This window comes from Malaclemys terrapin, chromosome 4 (assembly GCF_027887155.1).
Source record: "Malaclemys terrapin pileata isolate rMalTer1 chromosome 4, rMalTer1.hap1, whole genome shotgun sequence".
Classification (NCBI taxonomy): Eukaryota; Metazoa; Chordata; order Testudines; family Emydidae; genus Malaclemys; species Malaclemys terrapin.
This window is the reverse complement of record NC_071508.1, coordinates 35585921-35613492: the sequence shown is the minus strand read 5'-3', so window position 1 is coordinate 35613492 and position 27572 is coordinate 35585921. Positions and strand designations below refer to the sequence as shown.

At 40.8% G+C, this 27572-nt stretch overlaps 1 protein-coding gene across 1 annotated transcript in view; it reads right to left on the bottom strand.

The window, feature by feature from the left end:
- LOC128835989 (NACHT, LRR and PYD domains-containing protein 3-like) overlaps positions 1-27572 on the bottom strand; it is a 62041-nt gene that overhangs the window by 25953 nt on the left and 8516 nt on the right. The window contains exons 3-5 of the mRNA XM_054025965.1: positions 24675-26406; positions 22254-22343; positions 15147-15320 (exon numbers count right to left, since the gene is read on the bottom strand). Coding sequence (XP_053881940.1) covers positions 15147-15320; positions 22254-22343; positions 24675-26406 — 1996 coding nt within the window. The remainder of the gene's footprint in view (positions 1-15146; positions 15321-22253; positions 22344-24674; positions 26407-27572) is intronic.

The window sequence follows — 27572 nt, the reverse complement described above, 5'->3', positions numbered from 1 at the left end:
AATCCTAACTTTAATTGTAACCTTGTACTTGTGAATGTATATGTGGTCACTACCCTTGGTCTTTATGTGTTTCTAGAGACTCTGACTTTGAAATAAGTAGCAGAGGTGACTTTCACTCTGTTAAGCTTGAAACTATAGCTGCCAAAGCCGAACCCACAGTGGTGTAACACCACATTACAAAATTTACTTTAAATAAAATAAAAGGCTACAGATTGGCACCCAAGACGTGGTTCTAGAGAACAAAGAAAGGACGATGGAAAAAAGGCCATCTTAGATAACAAGGTTTATGTACCCCTACTTTTGAAAATCATGCAAGTAGGAGAATCATGTCATGCTCACAGTAACTAACAGAGGGAACTTCCTTCTTTTGCTTATGCTTGCGATTGCATTGTGTGGTTTTGCTTGTTTGTCTACATGATGTTGTAACAACTGAGCTCAGGAAATATTTAAAGGGGAAATATCCTCTTATTCATACTGCAGGTGTTGAAACTAATTAAGGCTAATATTTAAGGGGAAGATTATCATACAGTGGTACCAAATAAACAGCAGTTGTGTGTAAGGGACCCAGCATTCATGGACAGGTAGAAAGCCTATCAGGTGAGGCAGAGTGAGTCAAATGGTTCGTCATCATCAATAAACTCCCCAAACTTTGGACTTCTCTGGACTGCACCACCGATGGAGGATCAAATAAAACTTTGTGGAGTTACCTTGGCCACCATCCCTCCTCTCGGCTGAAGGAGAAGGAAGCACCACAAGCACTTCTTGGCAGGGGTAATACCCTATAGAATATTTATTTAAATTAAGAAGCAATTAACGGAGGGACACCTTCCTAACTTGTAATAGAGAACCCTTAAAAGAGTCATTAAACAGGGTCAGATGCCAATTCAGGCAGTTGCCTTACTAGCCCCATAGATACCCCGTGAGACCTTTGTGCGAGACTATATTGAAACCTATGATGAAGGGTCAGCAAAAATGCAGAATTATCAAACCCCTATAAATCACCCAGATCCATAGACTTTAAGGTGTTCCATTTTTTGAGAAAGAAAATTAAAGAGAAAATCTCAGGAGATGAAGGAAATGGATTATGTATATATAATAAGTAACACTTCAGAAGGAAAATAAAGCAGTTGGATCAAGCACAACAAGCCATATTCAGGGGAAAAAATAGTAAAAAATTATGAGAGCAGCTTATTCAGACACTAGAAATAAATGCAGTGCTTATTTATCAGAGAGATGGTCTTGTAAAAGAATTGATTTGCTGCAAGCAGCAGTTACAAAGAGCTAGTTATAAGATTACAATGTGGAGAGATCATAGAATCATAGAATATTAGGGTTGGAAGAGACCTCAGGAGGTCATCTAGTCCAACGCCCTGCTCAAAGCAGGACCAACACCAACTAAATCATCCCAACCAGGTCTTTGTCAAGCCGGGCCTTAAAAACCTCTAAGGAAGGAGATTCCATCACCTTCCTAGGTAACCCATTCCAGTGCTTCACCACCCTCCTAGTGAAATAGTGTTTCCTAATATCCAACCTAGACCTCTCCCACTGCAACTTGAGACAATTGCTCCTTGTTCTGTCATCTGCCACCACTGAGAACAGCCTAGATCCATCCTCTTTGGAATCCCCCTTCAGGTAGTTGAAGGCTGCTATCAAATCCCCCCTCACTTTTCTCTTCTGCAGACTAAATAACCCCAGTTCCCTCAGCCTCTCCTCATAAGTCATGTGCCCCAGCCCCCTAATCATTTTCATTGCCCTCATTTTTGTTGTTGATCAAGCAACAATGAATCAAAAACATTCATTTGGGCAAGAAGTAAGAATAGCGGAGCAAGCTCACTGAATGCAGGCATTAAAAACAAACTTGTGACATTCTGAAAAATATGTATCATCAGGTAATAAACATTGAAGGTGAGAATGGGGAGATACCCCAAGTAAATCAGAAAGTTGTATGTACAAAAATTCAGTTGCCACCTGTATATGTTGTAAATATAATTCCAGATATTCCAGTAGCTATGACAAGTTTCAGAGTAACAGCCGTGTTAGTCTGTATCCGCAAAAAGAAGAACAGGAGTACTTGTGGCACCTTAGAGACTAACAAATTTATTAGAGCATAAGCTTTCGTGGACTACAGCCCACTTCTTGGTGGGTCCTGGGGGTTCTAGGGAAAAACAACCCACAACAAGTGGAGGTAGAATCTCACCCTCACTTACCAGATTGAGAGCTAAAATCAAACAGAAAGAGCAAAAGGAACTTGAACAATCTGAAAAGTTAAGACTAAAGGAAGTATCAGACACAGACACAAAAGATTTGGGGGGAGAAAACAGGGAATCTGAAGAAGCAGTCAGCATTGAAGAAAGGGAGAAGCAAGTCATAGATGGATTTGGTGTAAGTTTTGATAAGGGAACAAACAGAAATTAGTAGCTGTCATGAGAGCAACAAGAAGAGTCAGACATGTCACAAACTCATCCACAATTATGCCGCTTATTACAAGAAACTCAGGGAACTATAGAACTTGTAAGTACATGCAAGGAGGCAGTCTTAAGTACTGATGCCTTCCATGAAAGACAAAAGTCTCTCCAATTTGTGACTGTAACAAATGAGTCTAATACTTTTAAGCCATTAAACCAGAAGGAATAATGAAAAGAACAACTGGCATAATTCATTTTAAATCCGATACGCCTACTGTACCCCAAGCCACTTTAAAGCCAATACCAGAATCCCCACAGAAAAACCTGCTCATGACAAACCTTCACAAGATGCAGACACCTACCCCAACCAAAAAAGGCATAAAGGTTAGAACACAACTCCCCACCTAAATTGTCCACTGTAGAAGCTGCCCAAATATGGAAGACACCGGTTCCTTTGAAAAAAAGAGGGAAAGAAAATCCCCATTATAGCTGTAAAGGAGAAAAATATCAATTTCTAAATTGGAACCTTTGTGATTTAGTAGTCATGTCTCTTCAATAGTAGCAATAACAAATGTAAAAACCTTAGAATCCATTGCAAAAATGGTAGGGCCAATGCAAAACAAAACAAAAATCCAGTTGCAGCACAGTTAGAAAAAATAGTAAAATTATTTCAATTAGATAAAAAGGATTTGGTTATGCTTTTACAATTAACTACAGACAGAGCTATGTGAAATACATTGTCACCAGAATTTTGAGGAGAAAGATTATTTGAGGACACTGTATGTCAGTTAGAATGGAATATGCACCCAGAACAGTCAGTGGTCACCCTGATAGCTAGCATGAGACAGAGGAAAGAAAAATTCCCATATGTGTTTCATAATAGACTGTGTGCAGGAAATCTAATAAAATGCCTGGAAAGAAAAATATTGCCACAAAGGTGTAAATGTGCAGCCATTGGTAACTAAATATGTAGATGCTTTTACTAAACACAAGCATAAGTGTAAAAGAATGACAGTAGCCATTGTAATCATAGAATAAAATTTTCCTCCAACAGAAGTTGCTTTTTTAGGTATTACCTTGTCTTAAGGAGGTTAACCACCAGCCCAACAGAAGGCGGATGCAATTTGAGAATTGTTCATGTCCACTGATAACTTTTTTATGATCTTTTCTAGGATTGGCAGGACACCATCAAAACTTCATTCCTAAATTTGCTTCCATTGCAGGTCCACTGTATAAATTTCTGAGAAAAAAGGGATTGCTTGGGCCAGAACAGACCAGCATGTAAAATGCATTTGTAAAAATTGAAGCAAGCAGTAATTCAAGCATCTGTGATAATCATTCCAGATCCCAGCAAACCATATCATCTAGAAAGTCTCTGAGTGCAATTGCACTTGCAACAGTAGCTTCTAAAGAAAGGCATAAAAAAATTTAGGCCAATAGCCTATGATCTAAAATAATAAGCCTAATGGAAATTAAATATTCCACTTATAAAAAGATTTATTGGTCACCAGCTGGACTACCAAGCTCTACATTCCACATACACACCCCTCTCCAGTTCTTGCTTTCTAACTGAATCAAGAATGGACAGAGGTCTAATGCTCAACTAGCACATTGGACTTTGTCATTACATAACAAAGATATAACAATATCCCCACTATGGATCCTATCTCCATTGCTGGATGCCCTGTTGTAGTCTAGAAACCCTCATGTGTGCCCAGAAAGCATAGTCCCAACTATACATATAAAATGATGGGATCTAAATTAGCTGTTAACACTCAAGAAAGAGATCTTGGAGTCATTGTGGATAGTTGTCTGATAACATCCACTCAATGTGCAGCGGCAGTCAAAAAAGCAAACTGAATGTTGGGAATAATTAAGAAAGGGATAGATAATAGGACAGAAAATATCATATTGCCACTATATAAATCCATGGTACGCCCACATCTTGAATACTGTGTGCAGAGGTGGTGGTGCCCCATCTCAAAAAAGATGTATTGGAATTGGAAAAGGTTCAGAAAAGGGCAACAAAAATTATTAGGGGTATGGAATGGCTTCAGTATGAGGAGAGATTAATAAGACTGGGACTTTTCAGCTTGGAAAAGAGACAGCTAAGAGGAGATATGATTGAGGTCTATAAAATCATGACTGGTGTAGAGAAAGTAGATGAGGAAGTGTTGGTTACTACTTCTCATAACACAAGAACTAGGGGTCACCAAATGAAATTAATAGGAAGCAGGGTTAAAATAAATAAAAGGAAGTATTTCTTTACACAACACACAGTCAACCTGTCGAACTCCTTGCCAGAGGATGTTGTGAAGGCCAAGACTATAACAGGGTTCAAAAAAGAACTAGATACATTCATGGAGGATAGGGTCCATCAATGGCTATTAGCCCAGGATGAGCAGGGATGGTGTCCCTAGCCTCTGTTTGCCAGAAGCTGGGAATGAGCGACAGGGGATGTATCACTGGATGATTACCTGTTCTGTTCATTCCCTCTGGGACCCCTGGAACTGGCCAGTGTCGGAAGACAGGATACCGGGCTAGACGGACCTTTGTTCTGACCCAGTATGGCCAGTTTTATGTTCTTATGTTATGTTATGTTGATTAAAGAAAAACCTTAACCCAGTTTTTCACATTAATCTCTCCCAAAATAAGAATCATAAAAGAATATTGCTTTTACTATGATCAGAAGAAACCAATATCTTCTTGTTATTGATCCATTTTCCAAATGGGTGGAAGCATTTCCTTTTAAGGCAAATGCTGCTTTAGCCACAACAAAAATCCTGGTAAAACAAGTCTTCGCTCATTGAAAACTCCCCGCTAAGGTAGAGTCAAATGGAGGAACACATTTTACTGGACAAATGTTCCAAAAATGTTTGCAGTTGTTGGGAGTGCAATAAGATTGCACATTCCATATAAATCTCAATCATCAGGAAAGCTAAAAAAAAAATTGCACCATCAAACTAATGCTGCAGCAGAAACTGGTAAATGCCAATGGATGCAATTGAAATAGTCTGAGTTCACTCATTTTAATAACACTCAGGCAACTCCCACTGCTGCCATAGATCATACACCCTTTGAGGTGATGACTGGGCGAATTATGTGAATGCCAAAGCATCTTTTGTGGCATACCAGTGGCACACCGCTAGAGGAAGTAAAACTAAAAACCTGTCTGCAAACATTTAAATCAAATTCTCTTGCAGGTAGCTATCAAATTGGGAAAATTCAAACAAAAGACAAAAGCCTTTTTAATAAAGGCCAAAAACAAAATGCTTGGGGAAAATTTGAAATCAAGTTATGCTCCTATCATATGTTTGTATCAAAACACAATTTATGTAACCAATGAACTGGGCCACACTATGTTATAAATAAATTGAGTTCCTCTGTATACAAAATCAGAAACAAAATTTAAAAAGGTAGATTAATTCTATTAACATGATAGAAATGAAGTTACTGGAAAGAAAATATTTCTACACAGTCAAAGTAACCAAAGACATTAACCACAAAGAGAAAATAAAGAATCAAAGAAGTCAGCCCAGTAGCAGAAAAAGGGGAAGAAAAAACCGCATTTCTTAACAAGCTCTGTTATCCGGCACTTAATTAACCAGGAAGTTCAATTAACCGGCATTTCTTATATTTCCCAATACAAATCTTCAATCTAGTAACCAGGACTAGTACACCGCCCAAGAGGTTATGCAATTGCAAATTCTGCACTCTACTTTTATGCAAAAGAGGCAGAAGATGAGTAAACAAGCTAATATCAGGGATTTATTCAAAAAAGCAGCTTCCAGGGTGTGTCATAGGGTCATTATAGATTCGGCCCAATCTCCTACACCTTCCACATCTACAATGACAATTGATGTTGATAATGATGACCCTGAGGCACTGCAAGATTCTGAAGTGCCTTCTAAATCATCAAAGAAAGATTACATTATGTTCAGTATACTTTTAGTGTTAAATGCATTTTTAGTGATCTGAGTGTACGCCATGCACTGCCCATAGTGATATGTAGTGTCATAAGATAACGTACTGTATAGAAAACTTTACTGGTATACACCTAAGTGCTTCAAGAAACCAACCACTCTGCAGTGCAGTACTACTACTGGATTGGTGAGTACCTGAATACTAATTTATACTTGATTCATTTTATTGTATTCTAATTCTTTGAAAATTGGTATTCCATCGGTAAAGTGTAACTCTCGGATAACCAGAATATTCAACTAATAATTCAACTCCCCATTCCCCCAACATGCCGGATAACAGAGCTTTTACTGTACTCCACTGTTTCATATATACCACCATTAACCATACCGCTAAAACAATTGTATAAAAAAGTTCAAGATTTATTAAAATTAGGAATAACAAATAAAACAAATGAAGCACTCTCTACAATTTTGGACAGTAGTAGCTCACATAAGCTAAATCCGCACCAGGGAGGATAAAAATTGAATGAAAGGAATGAATTATTGTCTATAGAATTCTCACTATGTGTACTACTGTAGTAATCATTGCTGTATACTATCAAGTAATATGTATGTGACAAGGCTCTTATTATCTAATTATCACTTGATAATGAGATAACACTCACCCTGTCAAGGGGGAAAATGTAGCCAATAACTTTAGTTTATTATCCATTTATTGTGTGATGTTATATTTAATAAATATGTTATATTACATATATTCTTTGTATGTTAATTAAAGTTTATTTGTAGGAGGATAAAAGTGTAAAATTAATCAGTATTTAGAGGAACTAAGTATTAAACATAAATAAAACAAGCTAAAATGCAAAAACCTGTAGGTTAAAGCCTGCAAAACTTTAGCTTTGCTATTTTTGGCCTTGGAGACAAAAAATGATAACATAAAATACCAAGAAATAACCCAATGCCCTAAAATTATGGAAAAAGGGGTACCAAGTGGTAATATTTTCCCAAATTACCCAGATTAATATTAGATCATAAAAATACCGTAAAGGCGCATCTGTCTCAGATGTGTCTTAATCATGGGATTCAGGTTGTGTGTTAATGCTAATGAAAATAAAGGGAATTTACACAACCTGTAGAAAATTGGGGTCCCTGAAGTTTCCAGGGGACACAGACCAATAAGAGAAAAGAGGAAGGAACTTTTATGAACATGCACAGAATGTAGGTGTAGACAGAATCACATTATAAAAAGGGGATGCCCAGAATGAGAAAATTGAGCTCCCTCTGTGAGACTCCAGCAGGAACCATCCCTCTACAGATAATGAAGCCATGAGAGACCCTTCAGGCCCTAACACTATTATTTAGAATTAAAGGATAAAACACAAGACATGATAAATATTTCATCAGTAAAAGTTTGCTGATATCCCTTTACAGAACATCCTTTCAATTTAGACACCCTTACGTGATCACCTTTCTTAAGAAACACTTGTGGCACCTTTATTTTAAAGTATCCCTGTAGATGATTTTCCACATGCTCAGCGAGTTAGTGAGGGTCACATCAATCAGTTGTCCTCTAATAGTTCTGTGATAACTTCTGTTGTAACTGTCTATGAAGGCCTGCAGTACATCAATGTATTGAAAGGGGCTACTGGTGGTAAAACACCTCCATATCTTTTCATAGAATCATAGAATATCAGTGTTAGAAGAGACCTCAGGAGGTCATCTAGTCCAACCCCCTGCTCAAAGCAGGACCTAATCCCAATTTAATCATCCAAGCCAGGGCTTTGTCAAGCCTGACCTTAAAAACCTCTAAGGAAGGAGATTCCACCACCTCCCTAGGTAACCCATTCCAGTGCTTCACCACCCTCCTAGTGAAAAAGTTTTTCCTAATAGCCAACCTAAACCTCCCCCACTACAACTTGAGACCATTACTCCTTGTTCTGTCATCTGCTACCACTGAGAACAGTCCAGATCCATTCTCTTTGGAACCCCGCTTCAGGTAGTTGAAAGCAGCTATCAAATCCCCCCTCATTCTTCTCTTCTGGAGACTAAACAATCCCAGTTCCCTCAGCTTCTCCTCATAACTCATGTGCTCCAGCCCCTTAATCATTTTTGTTGCCCTTCGCTGGACTCTTTCCAATTTTTCCACATCCTTCTTGTAGTGTGGGGCCCAAAACTGGACACAGTACTCCAGGTGAGGCCTCACCAATGTCGAATAGAGGGGAACGATCACGTCCTTCGATCTGCTCGCAATGTCCCTACTTATACAGCCGAAAATGCTGTTAGTCTTCTTGGCAACAAGGGCACACTGTTGACTCATATCCAGCTTCTCGTCCACTGTAATCCCTAGGTCCTTTTCTGCAGAACTGCCGCCTAGCCATTCGGTCCCTAGTCTGTAACAGTGAGTGGGATTCTTCCGTCCTAAGTGAAGGACTCTGCACTTGTCCTTGTTGAACCTCATCAGGTTTCTTTTGGCCCAATCCTCTAATTTGTGTAGGTCCCTCTGTATCCTATCCCTACCCTCCAGCGTATCTACCACTCCCCCCAGTTTAGTGTCATCTGCAAACTTGCTGAGAGTGCAGTCCATGCCATCCTCCAGACCATTAATGACAATTAACTTTTATTTCAAAGTTCTGTTAAACTTCTCCACGATCCCCACCTTGACTTCGTTATTGGTAACAAAATGGTGTACACCTTGCTATTTAAACAAAGACTTTAAAGCTTTGTTTAAAAATTACAGACAGATGGAGGAAAAGTTTTGAGGCACACAGTCTTGTCTAAATGCCTTTGCCACCTCTTCCCCAGACGCATTTAGACAAAATGTCTATCACATTAAAATATTATTTATTACCATAATTGTATTTAGAGTACGTCGACCAAATCAGCCTACCATTGCACATCCACATCAGACACAACTGTTTTATTTCTTTTCAATTTAATACTTGCCAGCTTGTGTAACATGTAACCATCTTGATCTGCAAGCCAAGCTGCAACATGTTTTCTGGTAAAAGTTTTACCATGTTTTTAGTGCTCTGAAATAAGGTCGTTACAGCCCCCAAACTCCCAACTTCCCTAGGAGAGTAATAAATTTTCTTTAGCAATCCCGCCATTTCTGACACGTCTTACTTTAAAACACAAGTATATATAGGAAAACACAAGCTTGGCTTTTTGGTTTTGTTTTACTTAATACAGAAGCAAAGCACTATATATTACATTAATTCTTAAAAGCAGAATATGTTGGGCCATAAAGGGTTAAGCAACTAGCAGGCTAAATGACCCAAATTCAACCTTTAAAGACATATTAAAGAAGTATATCAATGGTAATTAGGGTTATTCCTTATAAATAGCTAACAGCCATGTTAGATAGACTAGCTATTTTCAGCCTTGGAGACAAGAAATGGTTACATAAATAACTGAGAAATACCCCAAGAATAATTAAGGGGTACCAAGTGGTGATATTGCACAAAATTACCCAGATGAATATTAGATCATAAAGGTGAATCTATCTCAGACGTGTGTCTTAATCATGGGATACAGGTTGTGTGTCAATGCTAATGAGAATAAAGGGAACTTACACAGCCTATAGAAAATTGGGGTCTCTTAAGTTTCCAGGGGACACAGACCAATAAGAGAAAAAGACGGGTTGACACTTTTATGGATATGAGCAGAATGTAGATATAGACAAAATCAAATTATAAAAAGGGGATGTCCAGAACAGGAAAACTGAGCTCCCTCTGGGAGACTCCAGCAGAAACTATCCCTCTACTGATGACGAAGCCATGAGGGACCCATCAGGCCCTAATGCTATTGTTAAAGATGTGAGTAGAACCATATTCGTAACTTGTGCATAAGTCTGTATAGAATTTTTATATGCTTGGATAATCATAACCCTGTAACTTTAATAAAATTTGTAAAACAGACTAGACCTTGTACTTGTGAATGTATATGTGGTCACTACCCTTGGTCTTTATGTGTTCCTAGAGACACTGACTTTGAAGTAAGTGACAGAGGTGACTTTCACTCTGTTAAGCTTGAAACTGTAGCTGTCAAAGCTGAATCTACAGTGGTGTAACACCACACTACAAAACTTAATTTAAATTAAAAAAAAGGCTACAAAGGTAATACTAATTATATGTATGTACTTATATCTTGTAAGATGTTAACCATGTATACAGATGGTTCCTGTCTGTTACTATATTCCATTGATTTAGAGAGAAAAAGGGGGTGTTAACATTTAGATGGAACTTGGGTGTAATAATTTCAATATATATATTTCTCTTTGAAGTTTGTACTAAACGCTGTACGAACTGCTTAATGAATAATTGCTTCATGCTGATGAATGCAACTAATTACCTGTGTATACATAGGAAATAGGTGATTCTACTTCAAAGCCACAATGCTGTACCCAAAGAATGCCCGCTGTCAAAGGGATGCCAAAGAACTATAAAAAGAACTCTTGTGCCTTGATCGTGTTATCTCAGATCTGCTTAAGCTTCGTTAGGGGAAGTTTGAGTCTGAGGTTTGAGACTGAGGTCCCCGGCTCCAGTCTGGGTCACCCTGATATCAGACATTGAACTACAACCTAATTTGCAACTCTAAAGCTCACCATCTCTACTATATGCATCCGAAGAAGTGGGCAGTAGCCCACGAAAGCTTATGCTCTAATAAATGTGTTAGTCTCTAAGGTGCCACAAGTACTCCTGTTCTTTTTGCAGATACAGACTAACACGGCTGCTACTCTGAAACCTGCCATCTCTACTATGAAACTGACCTAAGAACTCTATTGATATCTGTATGTATAATTACTTTTAACCAATACTCTCTTTTCTTTTTTAATAAATTTTAGTTTAGTTAATAAGAATTGGCTGTAAGCATGTATTTTGGTAAGATCTGAAATATTCATTAACCTGGTGTGTAATATGTCCAATCCTTTGGGACTAGTAGAACTTTTTAAATGATGAACAAGATTTTCAGTAATTCTCATCATATTTTACTTGGGTGTCCGGATGGAAGCCCAAGGCTGTGTTGCTTTAAGCGAACTGTAGTTTTGGCTTCTGGGTAATGCTTTGTTTCTGGCTTGGTGAATCTAAATGTTAGAAATAACCACCAATTTTGGGGGTCGTCTGCCCCATTCTTTGCAGTTTGCCCTAACTGAGCAATCTCATTGTGGTCACATTTGTGAAGCAGTTATACAAGTCTTTTGAAATTTACATTGCATTTTATAGAATCAATATTCAGGTTTGTGGTTTTTTTTACCCTTTAGGAAGAGGTTTTGTTATGTAAAAAGTTTTGTAATGTATTCTACGAACCCTCCTACACACCAATCAGCCAATTTTTGCTCACACATTATTTGCACAGTCTATCAGCAATGCCATCAGGCCTGGTGACTCTACTACCTCCTGGGTCATTTTGACAACTTCAGTTACAGTTTCAGTGGCCATGTTAAGCTGTTTCAGATTGTAGTCTTCAAACATAATCATATTTAGGATCCATGCCACATTCAGTTTAGAAGAATTCTGTCTAATCTGGTGAAATATTTCTGACTGATCCCAAAACACACAATCATGGCAGCGCTGACTGGAAGCATCTATTGTGCAGTCTGCACAGTTATCAGAAAAAAGAACAGGAGTACTTGTGGCACCTTAGAGATTAACAAATTTATTAGAGCATAAGCTTTCGTGGACTACAGCCCACTTCTTCGGATGCATATAGAATGGAACATATATTGAGGAGATATATATACACACATACAGAGAGCATAAACAGGTGGGAGTTGTCTTACCAACTCTGAGAGGCCAATTAAGTAAGAGAAAAAAAACTTTTGAAGTGATAATCAAGATAGCCCAGTACAGACAGTTTGATAAGAAGTGTGAGAATACTTACAAGGGGAGATAGATTCAATGTTTGTAATGGCTCAGCCATTCCCAGTCCTTATTCAATCCTGAGTTGATTGTGTCTAGTTTGCATATCAATTCCAGCTCAGCAGTCTCTCGTTGGAGTCTGTTTTTTGGTTGCAACCACACATCACTGAACAAAACCACTAACCCAGGAACCTATCCTTGTAACAAACCTCGATGCCAACTCTGTCCACATATTTATTCAAGTGACATCATCATAGGACCTAATCACATCAGCCATACCATCAGGGGCTCGTTCACCTGCACATCTACCAATGTGGTATATGCCATCATGTGCCAGCAATGCCCCTCTGCCATGTACATTGGCCAAACCGGACAGTCTCTACGCAAAAGAATTAATGGACACAAATCTGACATCAGGAATCATAATACTCAAAAACCAGTGGGAGAACACTTTAACCTGTCTGGTCATTCAGTGACAGACCTGCGGGTGGCTATATTACAACAGAAAAACTTCAAAAACAGACTCCAACGAGAGACTGCTGAGCTGGAATTGATATGCAAACTAGACAGATACTATTGCGGATACAGACTAACACGGCTGCTACTCTGAAACCAGTTATCAGAAAGCTGTCCTTTCAAACAGTGGTAAATGGTTTTTACTACAACAGCCCTAATAACGGTGGTCAGAACATCATCTTCAGAACTCTGCTGGTCAGCCTCCTTACTTTTTACAGCCTTTTTTTTTTTAAATCTTGCTTCATGCAAAAGCAGCACGTGAATATCAGGCTTATTCTTCTTGAAGGTCAGCTCTCTTTATCATCTTCATCCTCTGAAGATGTTTGTCAAAAGCAAAGAAAAAGAGTAGGTTTTAAATTCTTTGATGCAGTAATTTAAAAATAAAAAAGGCAAAAAAATTTACTCGATCATACCCTCATCTGTTTTTGAATCATCATCATCACCATCATCATCTCCCTGGCAGTCACACCATTGGGAACCATCTGCCTCTCCAAATCAATGCCCTGTTATTAAAAACAATCATGTAGTGGTGTTTAATCTTCTTATAATTGTACAGCTTTTTTCCTTCAGAATACTCCAAGCTGTTTTTACCTCATCATGCACTTCTGGTTCAGATAGCTCTGCATCTGATGGCCATTTGCTACACACCCAGGGTGTGATCCTGTACAGTCCTGGCTTGATTATCTGTCAAAAAAATAATTTAAGTCCATAATTGTAATAATTTTTTATGACTGTAAAAACTTTCAGCTGCTTTTACCATAATAACATTACCATTTTACCATGAATCACGGTTTATCGGCTGGCTCTCGGCCTTGTTATCGTCAGACAATCCCACAGGGGCCATGTCAACATTTATAGGTTTTTCTTCCACCTGCATCTATAAAAAAACAAATATATTTAACAATAAATATTTATAAAATGTTTATAATTTTTCAACAATTTGTTATAAAATAACACAGGCTATATTACCTCCATCCTTGAGTGCTTCTTCCAAAATTTTCTGCACCCTATCTTTTACAGGTTTTTCCTCATTTACAACCAGCAATGATCCCGTAAAGTCTTCCTAGTTCTTCAGTTCAATTTCAGGCTGGAATGTAGGGTTTTGTATTGGATCTGCCTCTTTAGCGAAATAAATATAAATGGGTTGTCTCTTCTGAACAGAAGCAGGTGCACCCAAAAGCATTTTGAGCTTCTTGGTGTCTGTAAGTGTTTTGTAAAAGGACATGGCCGCAGCGTATATGTTCCCAGTTTAAAATTGCAGTTATCAAAAATGCACAGTTTTATACAGTCAAACTAGACTGGCTAGAGTTGGCTAGAGTTTTTCAAATAATCCAGTCACAACAAAAAAATGTGGAATTTTTTTTGAACGATTGATTATTGGTTCAGGAAGAATGCATTCTATGATGTCAGGGCCGGCTGGATGCATCAGCAAACCAAGCACGTGCTTGGGGCGGCACAATTCTGGGGGTGGCATTCCGGAGTTTTTTTCTTTTTATTTTTCTTTGGCAGTTCGCTCTCGGAGGGTTTTGTTTTTTGTTTTTTTGCGCGCTTGAGGCGGCAAAAAAACTAGAGCCAGCCCTGTATGATGTAGCCATAGAATAGCTTCTGATTGGTCCAGCCAAGAGGCATGGTTTGCCCCTAAGCCTCCCTGCTCCCGGAATTGGTGGCTTTTCCTAGAGGTAGCTGCAGGGTAAGCTGCTTCACTCTCCTCTCCTCTCTCTCTACCATGTGCTCTGTGACACAGGCTCTCTTGCTGCTTTCTCTCTATTCTTTTTTCAAAATAACCCTTATTTTTTTCTAAAAAAAACTTTTTTCTCTAAAGCACTTTTAAAAACTTTTTGTTACTCTCTCTGCCATGTGCTCTGTGACACAGGCTTTCTTGGTTTTCTCAACTCTAGTCTTTATTTCAAAATAACTTATTTTCTCTTTTCTTTAATTTTTCTCTCAAAACACAGTCTTCACATGTAAAAACATATGCACACAAGCACCCCTAGCATTCCCCAAAACAAAATTTAAAAATTAAAAAAAAAAATCAGAATAGTCAATGGCACCAAATGTGTACGTGACCAGAAATGGGACCAGAGTGTGGGATATAAACCATAAAAGGAACGTGAAAACCTATAAAAATTACATGGTGACAAGTGCTATCGAGTAGTTTCCTACTACTGACACATCCTACTCTTGCTTACTTTGCAAGACTGGATGGATCTCAGCACATGATGGTATTTATTATTGATTAATAAATATTTGCGCTGCAGTAACATGTAGAGGCAACAACCAGGTCTAAGCCCCAGTGTCCCAGGTGCTGTACAAAAATATGATAGTCTCTGCCTCAAAGAACTAACAGACTGAAAGATAGGACATGGCAGGTGGTGAAACAACATGCACAGATTAGTAAAAAAAAAAAGTCAAGAACTAACAAAATATAGCACTGGATTACTTACAGCAGTTTCTGTATCTTACAGTTTGGATGTTTCAATCCCTCACACAGATGTTTCAGTCCTAAATCTTCCAGTTTGTTAGCACTCAGATCCAGCTTTTCCAGGTACTGGTTTGTAAAAAGAATCTTAGGGGAGAGGTCCTCAGGGAAAGCAGATGAGAGTTTGCAACTGGACAACCTGAAGGGAAGAAATGGACAGATCAAAGTTACTCCTGAATTGTATCAAACGGTTACTAACTATTCTGTAACTATTGTTCTTCAAGATGTCCTTTCCACTTTAGGAGCACGTGCATGCTCAGTGAACTGGTGAAGATTTTTCCATCAGCAGGGATGTGTCCTCCACTGGCACACGCTGCCATGTGATGGTATAAAGGGTGGAGCTGCCCCTGACCCTCCTCAGTTCCTTCTTACCAAAAAGACTCAATATCGGGGGGGGGGGGGTAGGAGGGTGGGATGTGGAATGGATACGTGCAACACATCTCAAAGAACAACAGTTACAGAACATGTTAATAACTGCTTCATCTTCTTTGAGTGATCACACGTGTGCATTCCACAATAGGTGACTCACAAGTGGTACAAATGCAAGGTGGGGTCAGTCTCTGCCAGAATAAAAATGGAAAGACTGTCCACCCAAACCTGGCATCAAGAAGGATCAACTGCAGCTAAAATGTCAAAGGCAGTGGCCACCCTTTTTAAAACTTCTTGATGAATCCTGCAGTCATCAGGTGGGGATGAGGACCCTTCTGAGGTACTGCTTCATCTGGCAAAGAAGAGGACGAAGCCAATAAATGTTGAGGTGGAGCCTCCTCTGGTATGTATGTGGGGTGATTCACCAGAACCACCTCCTCCGGATCAGGACTGGGAATGTTTCCCACCTCTGGTGGGATGATTCCCTGCACCTATTTGATAAAATGGGATGGGACGGCCACAGAGACGACCTGGACAAAGGTGGTCCCCAGAAATTCCAAAATGGCCCTGGAAAAGAAGTTGGACCCAGTTCCTGTCAGGCCACATGTCCATGCCAACTGGCTGGGATGAAGGTGCCTGTGAATATCCAGGTCAGTAAGCTCTAGAAGGAAACATCCAGGTGTTGCATGCTCTTGAGAAACATAAGAGCAGATCTCTGAATCTGATGAAGAATTGGCTTCTTCCGACCAGGAAGGTGCTGTTCCTACCAGAGCCAGGGACTGGTGCTGACAGTCTGGAGATGACAGCAGCACCCCCATCATCACTGGCTCTCCTTTGGATGGTACTGTGAGATGCAGATCTTGGGCATTGTGGAAACTGATATAGTTTATATGTGGACCCTGGTAGCAAGGGAATCAAAGGTACCACTTCTGGGCTCAGGCTTGATGGTGCCTGTGCTGGTGCCACCTGAATTGACGGCTGTCCCAAAGAGTGTTTATGTCATGAGTCCACTCCGCTCTTACCCTTGTCTGCAAGCTTGCTGGACTTAGAAGCTGGGGATCTTCCCCTTCCAATATCATCTTTGGAAGCACTGTGTTTCTTCCTTGGCACCAGGGAGGGTGAATGGTCCCAGGATTCAGTCAGCTCAGGAGGAGCACTTTGCATTAATGCTAAAGCACTGGGCACTTGCCTGGAATGGAAAGGCTCTAAAGGTAGTCACAGATCAGCCTCCATCACTAGAAATCTCAGCCTGGTCTCTCTTCTTTCCTGGTTCTCAGCTTAACATCTTTACAAATTTGACACAGATCCCTTATGTGAGAGTCACCCAGGCACTTTAGACAACTACAGTCTGAGTCACTCAAGGTGTCATTTTAGAACATGAAAAACAGGGCTTGATGCCTGATGACCAAGGCATGCCCTGGTACCAAGAACAGAACCATTACAAGGGGCGAACTGCAGAGTAAAAATACACTATAGAAAACTTAACACTCTAATTATTAACACTAACTATGCAAATGGGGAAAAGCTATCTACAAAGATATACAAATAAGAAAACTTGCGAAGGCAACACAACTGACTCCAACAATTGCCACAGACATTAAGAAGAAACTGAGGAAGCTTGGAGGTGGCTTCACTCTTTATACCATCACATGCCAGAACGTGGCAGTGGAGGGTGCATGTGCCGAGCTGACAAGTACCACTGAGGGAAAAATCTCTGACACCCGTGCACGGGATGTACATACCTAAAGTGGTTATGTCGGGTAAACTCATAAATTGTTTGCCCTCTATAACACTGAAAGAGAGATATGCACAGTTGTTTGCTCCCCAAGGTATTAATACATACTCTGAGTTAATCAATAAGTAAAATGTGATTTTATTAAATACAGAAAGTAGGATTTAAGTGGTTCCAAGTAGTAACAGACAGAACAAAGTAAGTCACCAAGCAAAATAAAATAAAACACGCAAATCTATGTCTAATCAAACTGAATACAGATAATCTTAGCCTTGGAGATGCTTCAGTAAGTTTTTTCCTCAGACTGGACACCTTCCAGGCCTGGGCACAGTTCTTTCCCCTGGTACAGCTCTTGTTCCAGCTCAGGTAGTAGCTAGGGGATTCTTCATGATGGCCCTCCTTTTCTTCTGTTCCACCCTTACATATCTTTTGCATAAGGCGGGAATCCTTTGTCCCTCTGGGTTCCCAACCCTCCTCACTGGAAAAGCACCAGGTTAAAGATGGATTCCAGTTCAGGTGACATGATCACATGTCACTGTAAGACCCCAAGCCTTTATTCCTCCCAGCCTGACTCACAGGAATACAGGGAGACTTACAAGTAAAACATAGTCATCTGCAGACAATTGTCCTGCTTAATGGGAGTCATCAAGATTCCAAACCACCATTAATGGCCCACATTTTTCATAATTACAATAGGCCCTCAGAGTTATAACTCATATTTCTAGTTTCAGATACAAGAGTGATACATTTATACAAATAGCTTATAAACTACTGAGTGTGGTCATCCTTTGTAATGATACCTTACAAGAGACCTTTTGCATGAAGCATATTCCAGTTACACTATATTCACTCATTAGCATATTTTTATAAAATCATATAGACTACAATGTCACAGATTCATAGAATGTAAGGCCAGAAGGGACCACCAGATCATCTAGTCTGACCTCCTGTATATCACAGGCCACTACACAGCACCAGGGTAGCCCTATGTTAAGCCCAAAGACTTTAGTTAACCCAAAAATTTCAGTTCTCAGGAAACTAAACTGTTGTGTACCACCAGCAGCAGAGAATAAGAGAGACTGAGTTGCCACCAGTGGCTGAGGCCCCTGCAAAGGCAGGGAAGTGATTTGGGGAGATACACCCAGATGATATCAGTAGACAATCTGCCCCCCCAACACACACACACACTGCCAAAGAAGAGTAAAACCCCACCAAAGTCCCTGCCAATATGACCTGGGGAAATTCCTTCCCAACTCCAAATCTGGAAATCGGCGTATGACTGAGCATATGAGCAAGATACCTCAGCCAGGCATCTAGAAAGATGGGTTAGCTGTACCATCTCAGAGCACCAGTCTACTACATCCAGCATCCAATCTCCAGCTGTGCCTAATCTCTGATGCTACAGAGGAAGGCAGAAAAAAAAACCCAGATTGCATCAACCTAGTTGTGCACTGAGAAAAAATTCTTTCCTGACCCCCGCAGCATGAAATTTGATTTGATTATTGTCATTATCTTAATGCTGAGCTGCATGTGTTATGAATATGTTGAGGCAATCTAGGTAATCCTATTGCCATGGCCCACAAAGGAAGGGGATGAACAGTGGCACCCACAGACTCATGTATCCAAGGCCAGAAGGGACCACAATGACCACCCAGCCTGACCGCCTGCACACACAGGCCACAGAATTCCTTCTTTGGACCTGATTAAAGCATGACTTTTAGAATGCTATCTAATCTGGTTTTAAAGGCTCCAAGTGCTGTCAAGTCCTTCCCCTGCTTTGCACAGCTTGGGCCTCCATCAGTGGCTTATGTGAAGCACGTGATGCACAAAATATAACAACCAAATCAGGAAAAGTGATTTGGTAAATAGTCTCTATTGTAACCCCCCAGATTGTTTCTAATTTCCAGTTACATACATGCCATGTGACTATATCTCTGTGTCTGCAGAGGGAACTCCTAAAGGCCCTTCTATGGGGGCTCTACTGAAGATTTGGGTGATTAGAATACAGGGTGTTTTCAAACCAGAATGCTTGTTCTTTGAAAACCTGTTCTCACTACTGGATGCCCAAGCTACCCGAGTGCTCAGACTTCTGCTGGATGCCCAGCCCCTGGGATTTTCAAACTTCCCTGCTACATCAGAGGTTTTCAAACTGTGGGGCGTGCCCCGCTGGGGAGGTGTGACAAGGGTATCGGGGAGGGGGGTGCTAGGACTGTATTGATGCTGGACAGAGACCCATGTTTAAAAACAAAATGTGCAGGGTGGCAGTGCCATTCAGATTTGGCCTGGTACCCCTCAAATTTAAGTGAGTGGCGTTGTGACCTGGCACACAGGGTTACAGGATCAATCACTCAAGCTTAGCCCGACCAGCCCCTATCATCATGACAGAAATGAATGGTGCTATGACCCCGTGCACCAGATCACAAGGATAGCAGCAGGGACCTGAGCCCAGCCCCACAGGACATAGAAGCTGCTAGTTCCCCAGGGGGAGTGCAGGTCAGACTCCATCTCCAGCCCCTTCCCCCCAGGAAAGGGCCTTGTTGCGCTCAATAGGGACGGGGTCGGAGAGGGGTGCACATGTGATACGAGTCTCTGAAGGGGAGCACAGCAACAATCAGTTTGGGAATGTCCGGGCTATGTGATTTTGTGTTGTCCCGGCACGGCTGTACTCCCAGTCACAAATGGCCTGTCTGTGCCAAAGGTGGACGTGTAATGTCCAGTTCAGGAAGATGTCCGTGGCCAGCTGTCATTGAACTAGTGTGCTAAAAACAGCAGGGTAGCCATGGCACAGGAGGTGAGGTGGGCTAGCTGCCCCAAGTACAATCCCATCCAAAGCCCTAGGTATGGACTCGGGCAGCTGACCTGTCCCACTGCTTGCTTTGGCATGTTATCTCAGTCAAAGCTAGTGTGGGTATGTCTGCCTGACCTGGACATTACACCCCCAGCTCCAGTGGAGATACACCCAAAGTGTCACTGTCTCCCCACCTCTCCAGTCCAAGGTCCTCAACTCTCTGCTTCTGTCCCTCTTCCCTTTGTGTCTCCCACTGTCATCCCTCTGCAGAGGGGATGGTCACCCCCGGCTTTTCACAGATAAGACAGCACAGCAAAGGATTGTACTGAGCAAAAGGGTAGTTGTGAGGAAAGAGCACCAACAGAACAATGAGCCTGAGTCCCGCAAGAATTGATCTGAGAATGAATCAATGAAACATTTTAAAAGGGGAAATCTCTGCACCACAGAAGTCAACAGGAGTTTTGCCACCAACTTCAATGGGGCCAGGATTTCAGCCATGATCTCTAAAGAACAGAGACACAGCACATAGGATATGCTGGATTGGTTAGTGTTTTTTTTTTAAACACATTATAAACTCCCTTTCTGTGGGCACAGTATGAGTGAGGCATGTGGTCTGGTCTGAAGGAGCTCTGACCATCTGGTCAATCCAGGGGTTTATACCTGAGGCACCCTGACCCCCAGAGATTTCTTTCAATGAACCCACCCCAAGCCTATCAAAGAGCAGGAGCCTTCTCCCACTTCTAGGGAGCCTAAAATTTAATTCTGGGGGACTGAAAACGATGGATACAATTCCCAGTACAGCTACACTAGGGAGACAGGACAGCTTAATGACACTTCAGGAAACATGGGCCTGCTGATAGGGGCCTGGGCCTGCAGTCCTGCCTCACACAAATAGTCCTTACTACAAAATAATGAACTACTAAGTAAAGCAATGTCCCTTTGACTTCCCTGAGATTAATCACATTGAGACGGTTTTACAGGATCAGGCTGTAGTAGCATTCTCACAACAAAACACATAAATGAATAATCTTGATGTTTTACAGTTGTTTTGCCTAGAAAACAAGATACCCTTCCTACAAAATATGTAACCTCTACCTTACCTTCAGAAAAATGAAAAACATGGAAATGATTGATTCAGATCATTGTGACTGTAATTTATCCTTGTCCTCCCTCTCCTCTTCCCCCTCCCCCATCTGTTTGTTATGCCCACTTGTAGTGCCTGGTCTTCACCTAGATCGCTGTTCCCTTGAACCATGTTAGCATGTTCAGGGGAGTGGGGTGGGAGGGGGTCAGGTGGCTGAGAAGGACGCACAGTTGGGCAGGTGCTGAGAGAGGGACAGAACAGACAGAGGTGGGGATGAAATGAAAAGCAAAAACAGAGGGAATGTGATTAACTTTTGTTAAATAAAGGAAAAAACACATATCACATTAGAAAGACATGACTATCATGAATGGGAGGGTCAAAGTGCGCTACGGAATTTTAGTGCGTGGCAGCAGAACCCACACAGCCAGTTGGTGCACGGCTCCCCAGCTCGCTGCACATTAACTCTCAGCACAGAAAAGCCCGAAGTAAGAACTGTAGCATCTGCAGTAGCTGCATAGAGCCATAGTTCAGACAGGCCACCAGGAGCCATACATGAGAAGCATAAAAGCTGTCAGCTAGCAGGAGATAATGGTCACTTGCCCTAGTGTCCCAAGTCTCTGTACATTCAATAATCACCCCACTGTCCTCATGAGACAATTTAAGGAAGAGAACAGAGGACATTTGTTCACTGAGGGGCAAATCCAGCACCTTTCCCAATGGCCACAGAGTGACCCTTTATTCCACGGTGCAGGTGTAGGCTGGGTGTGTGAGATGCTGTGCAGAGGGTGGGTCTCTCTCATCAGTAGCATTAGGCTGGATTAGTCTCCATGAAGAAACTCCACAGCCTCTCTGTGCCCTGGGTGAGGAGGATTCTGCCACCTTGTGCATCAACCCAACACTTGGCCTACTTACTGGGCAGAGAAGAGGGTTTGCCACACGGTTAGTTTATGGTTTCATGTCAAATGGTGTTTGATTCTTTAGGTATTTACTATGATTTGCAGCTCAGAGATGAATACCAGACCTGAGTGGAAATGCATTGCTGCCCAACTCCTGGCATAGCAGCAGTAACAAAAGGGCTGTAAGAGAGGAGTTTGCTTACGATATTGTCTTTAGTTTACAGTTGGGATCCTTCAGTCCTTGACACAATGCGTATGCAGTTGAAGTTCTCAGATCTTTCATCAGTGGGTTCCTAGAAGAGAGGATATTAAGAACTTCCATTATTTCCCAGAGGCAGATATTTCATCTTCTTTCCTGAAGATGGTGTGGAAGGTTTTATTCCACAGCAGACATTTATTATCCCTCTTTAAAAAGAAAACAAAGAGAAGCATCTGAAGACTCCACAGTCCATTGTTCTGATGCCACGTTAGCTATTCGTTCCTAACAGCCGTGTAACCCACACTAACCCTGAGTAGCATTTGTCTCCCTCTAGTGGCTGGGCCATGTAAAAGAGGGTTATGGGTGAGCTGCTGCTTTCAGCAAAAATCCTGCTTCACCTTTTCAGTTTGGTATGGAAGAAGGAATATATCACAGAAAAATGGGAAAGAGGGTTCTTAATCAAACTCCCTTAAAAAGAAGATTTGAGTGATTGTAACAATTGGCACAAGCTTACACTGGTTTCAGTCCCAGGGAAAGTTTTCTATGCAATTATCCTAAATCAGAATGAACAAAAAGTGTGAATTTGAAGTGGATTAGTTAAACCACATTAAATACCTGTGTGGATGCTGTTATTCAGAATTAAAATGGCCCTTGGAAGTGAATTAAATTAAACCTAATTAAGGCCACTTTAATTCTGCATAACAGCATCCACACAGGAATTTAATGTAGTTTAACTAATCCACTTCAAATTTATACCTTTAGTTAATTCAGATTAACTTTCTTGGATGTCCCCATGTAGACAAACCTTTAAAAGCCATGGATAGCAAACTTAGACAACAACAAGCTGTATTTTGGCCAGGTAGAACTTGTGTAGACCATAGAACAAAGTAATAAATAGCAGCTGCCTGTACTCTTGAATTTTGTGGGTTTCCAAAAGGCATTTGACAGTGTAGATAGGGACTCCTGGTGGCAGAGAAAATCATTCAATTTATAAATTTGTATCAGAATGCTCTGTGTGCAATAAGGATAAACCAAGTGTTAGCAGACTGGTTTAATGTTAATGCTAGTGTCAGACAAGGTTGTGTCTTCTGCCTTGTCTTGTTTGGAGTTGCTATTGACTTCAACAGTCAGTATGGAAATGGACAATGTGTGGATGTGGAGCTTGGAGATCTAGACTTTGCAGATGACATTTGTCTTATAAATAAGGCTATAATTTAGTCACGGGTATTTTTAGTAAAAGTCATGTACAGGTCACGGGCAATAAACAAAAATTCACAGTTCCTGACCCAGCCATCACTTCTACTATAAATACCTCTGACTAAATCTTAGCTGGGGGGCCGCTGCTCTTGGAGGCAGTGTAGCTGTCCCTGGGGCCACCTGAGCAGCTGTCCCCAGGTGGCACGGCTGTAGCACCCCCAGCCCCAGTGCTCTGGGTGGTATGGTCAGGGAGCAGGGGGTTGAATAGGGGCAGGGGAGTCCTGGGGGGCGGGGAGGGAAGTCAAACTCATTGGGTGAAATTCTATGGCCTGTGTTATGCAGGAGGTCAAACAGGATGACCCCAATTGTCTTTTCTGGCCTCAAAATCTATTACTAGGGTTGTGATAGAGATGGGAACTGCTGCCATGATGTTAATGAATGAGGCAACTGTTTTATTTTTTTAATTTATTTTATTCCCACTGTTCAGTGTGAGGCTTACCGTCTCAGTCACTTCACTGAAATTCACTGCAGCTGAATTTTCAAATGATGTCACTAAATTGTTAAACAATATAGCACCCGAAACTCAGAGTTCAGGTGGTGCTAGCTGAGTTTCAATTCTGGGATGTGTGCACTTAGAGCAACAGTATTGTTTAATTGAACAACATATGATTATGCCATTGTGTGGCAAGTGGTCCTTTGCTGGGCTGAGATACACCAAATGTGTCCAAGAGTCTATGCATTCAGGATCAAGCAAAGAGTCTCTGGTTACTTCTCCTTTTAGGGAAGAGAGATCAGAGCTCTCAAACAGACTTTTTAAATTTAACAAAGCGAACTAACAACAGTCTTAGAAATCTCTCTTCAACAGATATTCCTCAATGCAGACAGGTACGTAGCTATGCAACCGCTGCCAGTTCAAAGCAACTTGCTTCCTCATCCTTCTATCTGATCCAATCTAGTTTTTCAGGAAGCTAACTGGTCCAGCTGTTTCTGGGTCCTTCTGCTTAACCCTTGCTTCCCAATTCCTGCCTTCTCTGGAATCATGAAGTTTTCTGACCCAGCTACCTCGACCCGACCAGGCCCAGAGGGATAGCATAACCTCATCTTACTGGGAAAGACCAAGACAAATCTGCAAATATCTTATAAATCTCTGAAAGGGAGGCATTATAATGGTGACATGACGGATGCCACTCTAAGGATTTACAGATTTATATTAAACTGCGATACTTACAGAGGAAATAATCGTTTCCGTAGCTTTGCTCTCCATCCTTCTTCTTGTTCTCCAATCCCAAGCGTACAATTACACAGGTAAAGTGACTGCTTACTACAACAGTTCCTTACACTGAATGAAAGAGCAATTTCATCCATTGTTGTAAGCCTGATGTGTTCCAGTCTAATTTCTTGGAAGTTATCCATTGCGCTTTTCGCAAACTCTTCTTCCTGATTCTCATACAAACAGTGAAACAACTCAAGCTGGTCACACAGTTCCTCATAGGTCTTATAGGGCAGAGAGGAGATGTTTTTAGCTTCTGCTTCAAACCACTTCAATAAATCCCGCTTTATTTTAGGGGTTGTTTTAAAATTTAACATTTTCTCTATGTCATTTCGTCTCTCTTTATTTAAGAGACCAAACAAGAAACGTACTGTTAACATCAAATAATTATTTTTAGATGTTCCATAAGTTTTTAGCAAGGGGTTCACATCTTTCTTAAAAGTCAATGATTTTTTCATTGTCTCTTCATCTTCCTCTAGCACATAGAACAGAGCTGCAAAAAACTCTTGAAAGGTCAAGTGAATGAAGCTGTAGACACTCTCACATTCAGTATCTTTTTGAAAAATACTTTTAATCAGAAAGAGAGACTGAATGTTAGACAAGGATAAATTGTGTTCCTTCAGGTCACCTTCTTCAAACAGTATTTTCTGTTTTAAAATTCCATCTGCAGCCAATGAGCAAAGCTTCCACAGGTTAGTTTTAGATTCTTGTATTGAGCCAGTGAGATGACCAGTTAGTAAATTGGTCAAAAAGAGCAAATATACCGAGGTGGTTGTTTTTGAAGTTTGTGCAAGATCTTCCCCTCTTTCCATCTGTTGCTTCATAACCGTGCAGATGATCCAACACACAATGGGGACAAAGCACATGGTGAAGAGCATTTCATTTTCTTTGACAAAATTAAAGGCTTGTGTTGCTTTCTTTTCATCACAAAAGAATTTATGAAAATATTCTTTCCTGTCATCTCCAGAAAATCCCATTATTTCTGCATAACATGGAAACCTCAAATTCTGCTTTAGTTTCTCCAGAGCAGTTGGTCTTGTAGTGATTAGTAGGAAGGATTTTTGAAGAACTTTCTTTCTCAGTAAACTGCACAGGATGGTTTTCACTGGCTTCTTCTCAAATGGGTCAGTGCACAGACTAACTTCATCAATATCTAGCAAGGAACTCAATTCATCAAAACCATCTATTACAAACAGAAGTTTTTCTGGCTTCTTAAAGATTTCTTTAATTGGTCTTACTCCATCAGGAAAATTGTTTAAAAGCAAATCAGCAACACTTTGTTCTGCAGTAACATGGTTTATTTCTCTGCAATTTATATAGAAAACATAATCAAACTTTTTCTGATAGAGTTTCCCAGCTGCCCAGTCCAACATGATCTTTCTTGCTGTCATTGTTTTCCCAATTCCAGCAGCTCCCTGCAGCACAACAGTTCTTGGGATTTCCTGATTTCTATCAGGGTCAAATAAAACACTAATCGTAGTGAGACTGGTTTGTTGAGCCATCAACTCTGCATGTCTCCTTCCTCTGGTGATTATTTCATGTTCTTTCTCCTCCCGCTGCCGATGTTCCTTTACAATAAGCAGTTTTGTGTATCTGTTGTTTAGACTTACATATTCACCCAGGCGAGCATTCCTGTCTTCTATTATTTGGTATTCTTCTTGTATATGTTCTCTATACTTCTTCTGGTAATCTAATTCAATGACAACGGCATGAAGCATTAGACGTACTGAGTACAGTTGATCAAACAAAGGTCATGTGAACTGCCATTCATCGGTTATATCCAAAAGTTGGACAGGACAAAATATTGGTGGCATTCTACTCTTTCCATTCTCCCCCTCCCCTTTCACCCAGCATTCCCACCATCATGTGACTTGATATTTTGCTAGAATTTCACAGGTTAAAAATAGTCTCATCTTTTATAGTTTAATTATTTTGTCCTTGATCCTCTATCATCTTTGTTCTGATTCATCAATGCAATTAAGCACAGATTTAAGTCCCATTACAATAAATGAGATTTGAGCATGTGCTTAAAGTTAAGAATTTGCTTAAGTGTTTTTCTGAATAAGGATAATTTGGCTCATTTGTTTTTTGTTCATTCTGATTTTTTCTTCTAATTTCTATCTTAATTCTTTATTCTCCTCCCACTTTTGTCTTCTTTTGTCATTTTAAACTACTTCTCTTCTTGCCCCTTGGTTGTGTTTTCTCTTCTCTCCTGTTTGCTAGCTCTTTTAATCCCTTTCTGTTTTTCTCACCTCTACATACTCTTCTCTGCCTCACCCTGCACCCCCACTCCTTGATACTGCCACTCCAAATACTGGAGGACAGGATTGGACTGGGCCCATCTTTAATCCTAAGTAGTGCAGGGTGGGACATGGAGTGCCACTGTTTCAGTGGACAGCTGACTTGCTTATGAAGGCCCTGGTCTTCACTATGGGCCAAGATCCCTAGCTTCACTACATCTTCCATGATGCGTCATTGTTTTCTCCCTTGCTGAGCCACATGATGCATCATGGGAGATGTAGTCCAGAGAGGGAGCCTGGCCAGGAAAGAAGAAAGAATGCACATGAACTAGGACTCCCGTACAGCACACCAGCAGCAGCTCAGTTGTGTTAGAAAGACATGCTTTAAAATGTTTTAGGCCACGGGCACCATTAAACCAGTCTACAGGCTGTGTGCGTAGGGCTAAACCATATGAGTACACTTTAAGAAAATAAAAACATGTTCTAGCCTGAGTAGGAGCACACAGACCAACCACAATGCATTAATTGATTTAGCAGCATTCACATGTGAACCATTTCTAGAAATGGTCATTACACAATTCCTAATACAGTGTAAATTGAGCCACTAAGTGCACAG